This window comes from Myotis davidii, unplaced genomic scaffold (genome assembly GCF_000327345.1).
Source record: "Myotis davidii unplaced genomic scaffold, ASM32734v1 scaffold1731, whole genome shotgun sequence".
NCBI lineage: Eukaryota > Metazoa > Chordata > Mammalia > Chiroptera > Vespertilionidae > Myotis > Myotis davidii.
Window position 1 is genome coordinate 93,006 of NW_006282428.1, and position 5,097 is coordinate 98,102.

General features: G+C 34.9%; 1 protein-coding gene across 1 annotated transcript in view; it reads right to left on the bottom strand.

Annotated features, from left to right (window-relative positions):
- Nucleotides 1–1,794: 1,794 nt before the first annotated feature.
- LOC102773460 (zinc finger protein 569) overlaps nt 1,795–5,097 on the bottom strand; it is a 12,993-nt gene continuing 9,690 nt past the window's right edge. The window contains exon 4 of the mRNA XM_006752961.2: nt 1,795–3,977. Coding sequence (XP_006753024.2) covers nt 2,158–3,977 — 1,820 coding nt within the window. The 3' untranslated portion in view covers nt 1,795–2,157. The remainder of the gene's footprint in view (nt 3,978–5,097) is intronic.

The following is a 5,097-nucleotide window of genomic DNA, read 5'->3' on the forward strand; positions in this document are numbered from 1 at the left end:
TTCCCTGCCCTGCCGGGCTTCTCCGATCACAAGCCGGGGGGCGGGCAAAGGTGTCCCCAGTTCTCTGATCACGGGCCGGGGGGGCAGGAAAGAGGGGTATACAGGGCAGGGCCAATCGGGGGGTTGGGGTGCCGCCCCAGTTGTGATTGGAGAAGAACCCGGCTCTTACCTGCTGCCTGGGTTTCTGATCACCGTCAGCGGCAGGCGGCTTTTTCCATCCTTCCCCTATCACCTCCTGGCATTGCGCCTATGTATGCAAATTAACTGCCATCTTTGTTGGCAGTTAATTTGCATATAGCCCTGATTAGCCAATGGGCAGCATAGTGAAGGTACGGTCAGTTACCATGTTTGTCTATTATTAGATAGGATGATCTATCCATGTAACTGTCAATTTTTATTCTGCAAATACTGTATTCTATCACAAGTAATCACATCATATCAATATGTCTATTAAAAGAAATTTATGCTATGTCCAATTTACAGTGATACAAACCATAATACAGTGAACATATATATCTCTTTGTGTATATATTTGAGTGTTCTAAAGACAATAAACCAAAATAATATACAGTGAGAACATATACCTCTTTGTGCACATGTGGGTGCCTCTGAAACCAGTACACGAAAATAAGTTGATTGATCCACATTTATGTGTTGTTGTTTTTTTTAAAAAACCTGTATTTATTAAAGTAATAAATATATTCAATTTTCATCATAGTTTAAAAATTTTACTTTTTGTATTGTTCATTAATCTATTTGGATTTTCTTTTTATATATGGTAAAAAAAATAGCTAATACTTTTTATTAATATGAATCTTCCATTTATTAAATAGGCCATCCTTTCTCCAATGATTTGCATAGCAGTATCATACACAAAATCCACATCTCTCCTCCAATCTTCAATTTGTTTCCACTGATTTATTTACTCGTCAAGAACACATTGTTTAAATGACAGTTTTAAAAAAAATGTTTTATTGACTTTTTAGAGATAGACAGAAACATTGATGAGAGTGAAACATCAACATGCCTCCTGCTGGGGATAGAGACATTATACTAGGCATGTGCGCTGACTGGGAATCAAACCTTGACCTCCTGGTGCATGGGCCAACCACTGAGCCACATTAGCCAGGCTAAATGATACAGTTTTAAATAAAGTATGTAATGATATCTAGTATACTGTCTTCTCTTTTGTTTTTCATATTTTCCAGCTATTTGTAGTTCTTTATATTCCAATATAATATTTTAATTCAGTTTATGAAATTCTTAAAATATAACTAAATAATGAAAAAAGGAGTTTTGTGAAAAAATGTTTCTAACAATGCCAAGTCTTTTCAGTGTTATTTTTCTAAATCTTTAAGGGGTTCTTTTATGCTCTTCAAAATGTTTTATGCCTTAACTGGTTTTGCTCAGTGGGTAGAGCATTGGTCTGCAGACTGAAGGGTCCTAGGTTCGATTCTGATCAAGGGCATGTACCTTGGTTGCAGGCACATCCGCAGCAGGGGGTGTGCAAGAAGCAGCTGATTGATGTTTCTCTCTCATCAATGTTTCTAACTATCACTCTCCCTTCCTCTCTGTAAAAAATCAGTAAAAATATTTTTTAAAGTTTTATTTTTTAAAATATATTTTATTGATTTTTTTACAGAGAGGAAGGGAGAGAGATAGAGAGTTAGAAACATTGATGAGAGAGAAACATCGATCAGCTGCCTCCTGCACACCCCTTACTAGGGATGTGCCTGCAACCAAGGTACATGTCCTTGACTGGAATCGAACCTGGGACCCTTCAGTCCACAGGCTGATGCTGTATCCACTGAGCCAAACCGATTAGGGCCCCAATCTTTTTCTTGATAATACATTGGCTAGGAACCCAAGTATCATGTTGATAAGCTAACAGAAGACATCTTGTTTCAGGTTTTAATGAGAATGATAAATATTATTGGTAGATAAGATATCTGCTAAAGGTTTTTGATGATCAGCTTTTTCATTATAAAATTCTTAATCTTGGTAAGAATTCTCATGTTTCATGAATGTGTGACTTCTTCAAAAGGTTTTCCCATATTCACAGTTTTCTGCTCTGTAATCAGTTACATAATATGAAAGGAGGTGCTAATTACTTCTGAAGGTTTTTCCATATTCACTATATTCATAGGGTTTCTATTTCTAAGGAGTATGAATTTTTTGGTGCCTAACAAGATGTGACTTTTGGCTGAAAGCTTTACAACACTCATTACAATGATAAGGCTTCTCACCTGTATGTTTTCTCATATGAAGTGTAAGAGATGAGATTTGAGAGAAGGCTTTTCCACATTTACTACAGTCAAAGGGTTTCTCACCTGTATGACCTCGTATATGTATTGTAAGGGATGAGCTTTGGGAGAAGGCTTTTCCACATTTATTACATTCATAGGGTTTTTCACCGGTATGACCTCTCGTGTGCACAATAAGGGAAGTTCTTTGAGAGAAAACTTTTCCACACTCATGACATGCATAGGGCTTCTCACCTGTATGACTTCTCATATGCAAATTAAGCAATGAGCACTGAGAGAAGGATTTCCCACATTTATCACACTCATAAGGCTTTTCCCCTGTGTGACTTCTCAGATGAAGAGTAAGCGATGCAATTTGAGAGAAGGCTTTACCACATTTATTACAGTTATAAGGTTTCTCTCCAGTGTGGACTTTCTGATGTGTAATAAAGTTTTGCTTTTGGCTGAAGGCTTTACCACATTCATTACATTCATAAGGTTTCTCTCCAGAATGAATTTTTTCATGAGCAATAAGATTTGATTTCTGGCTAAAGGCTTTGCCACATTCTTTACATGTATAGGGTTTTTCTCCAGTGTGAATCCTCTGGTGTCTAACAAGATTTGACATCTGAATAAATGCTTTCCCACATTCATTACATTCATAAGGTTTCTCTCTAGTATGAATCTTCTGGTGTGTAATGAAGCTTTTCTTGTGGCTGAAGGCTTTTCTACATTCCTTGCATTCATAAGGTGTCTCACCAGTATGACTTCTCATATGTACAGTAAGGGCTGAACTTTGAGAGAAGGATTTTCCACATTCATTACATTCATATGGTTTCTCACCTGTATGAATTCTCACATGTATAATAAGCATGGAAAACTGAGAGAAGGCTTTTCCACATTGATCACATTTATAAGGTTTTTCACCTGTATGACTTCTCATATGAAGAGTAAGGGATGCAATTCGAGGGAAAGCTTTACCACATTCATTACATACATAAGGTTTCTCCCCAGTATGAACTTTCTGATGTGCCACAAGGCTTTGCTTCTGGCAGAATGCTTTTCCACACTTATCACATTCATAAGGTTTCTCTCCAGAATGAATTTTTTCATGATCAATAAGATTTGATTTTTGGCTGAAGAATTTCCCACATTCCTTACATGCATAGGGTTTCTCTCCAGTATGAATTCTTTGATGTCTATTGAGATTTGACACTTTAATGAAAGCTTTCCCACATTCATTACATTTATAAGAATGTTCCCTACTGTGAATTATCTGATGTTTTAAGAGTTTTTCGTTATGGTTAAAGGCTTTTCTACAGTTTTTACATTCATAGGGTTTCTCTCCAGTATGAATTCTCAGGTGTCTGATGAGATCAAAGGTTTGACTAAATCCTTTTCCACAATGACTACACTTAAAGGGGGTTACTACAAAATGAGATGATCTACTGCTAGATGACTTTATAGGTTCATTATATTCACAGTATTCCTTTTTTATCAGGATGTTCCCATTATTTTGACAGTCAAAATTATGTTCTAAACACTTTCCAAATAAGTTATAGTCACAGAGGTTGTGAACAGAGGGGTAAAACTCTGAGTTTGGAGAAAATGCATAAGAAATTTTCTTATGACATTCACTGACTTTTTCTTCAGTCAATACTTTTATGAACTTATCTCTGAGTTGTGTCAAAAGTCTGTCCTGTATATTCTGATGGTCAAGTCCAGATAGTTCTCCTAAAACAGATTAAAAGTAAATATTACTTGTAAATTTTTCCAATATTATATCAATAAAATTTCAAAAATATGCTATTATAGGATTGATTATTGGCTTAAGACCTACTTTTCCACTATTAAGTAAGTTCCAGGAACATACATCTTCTATTTCCTAAGCTTTAGAAAATTTTAGGAAGGTAAATATGAATACAGGCAGACATCTATGAACACAAATAGCCTTGCTTTTAAATGGGATATGAAAGAAAAAAGATAAAGTATTCAGTATATAAAAGAGAATACAGAATTTCAAATAATGTAAGAAGAAATAATGATAGAGAAAAACACAAAGACAGGAAGTTAAAAATCATAAAACTATTTTGCAGGACTTTATTGAAATACATTCTTACAAACTGTTTTTGACATGAATAATTTTCTGGAAAATGTAAATGACCAAAATGGCTATAAGGTATAGAAAACCTATCAAGCCAATTTCCATAAAATAAACAGAAAAACTTGAAAAGAAATGCCCTAAAAACAAAACAAATACACAAGACGCAGAGAAATTCACACGAGATTTTAATAAACATGTAAGGGCCAACTCTCATGTGCAAAATGTTACAAAAGAAAAAACGAAGAGATTCCAATTTTTTTTCGTGTGAAACAAACAATATTAATACCAAAATCTGAGAAAGATGTCAACCAAAAACCAAATTATACACCAATTTCATTTATGAATATCAATGTAAAAATTCTAAATAAATTATCAAGATGACCCAGAAAAAAATAAAGTGACCTAGAAGATCTGGAAACAACCCAAGTGCCGATCAGTGGATAAGTGGATAATCTGTGGTACATTTACATAATGAAATACTGCTTAGCCATTAAAAAAAAAAAGGAAACCTTATTTTTTGCAACAGTATAGATGGATCTGGAGATTATTATGCTAAGCAAAATAAGCTGGTCAGAGAAAGACAAATACCATATGATCTTCCTTATATGTGGAATCTAATGAACAAAATAATTTAACAAACAAAATAGAAACAGAAGTATAGATATATAGGTCACACTGACAGCTGTCAGACGGAAGGGGGGTCTGGAGGACTGAGTGAATAAAGATGAAGAGATTAAGCCAAAAAAAAAA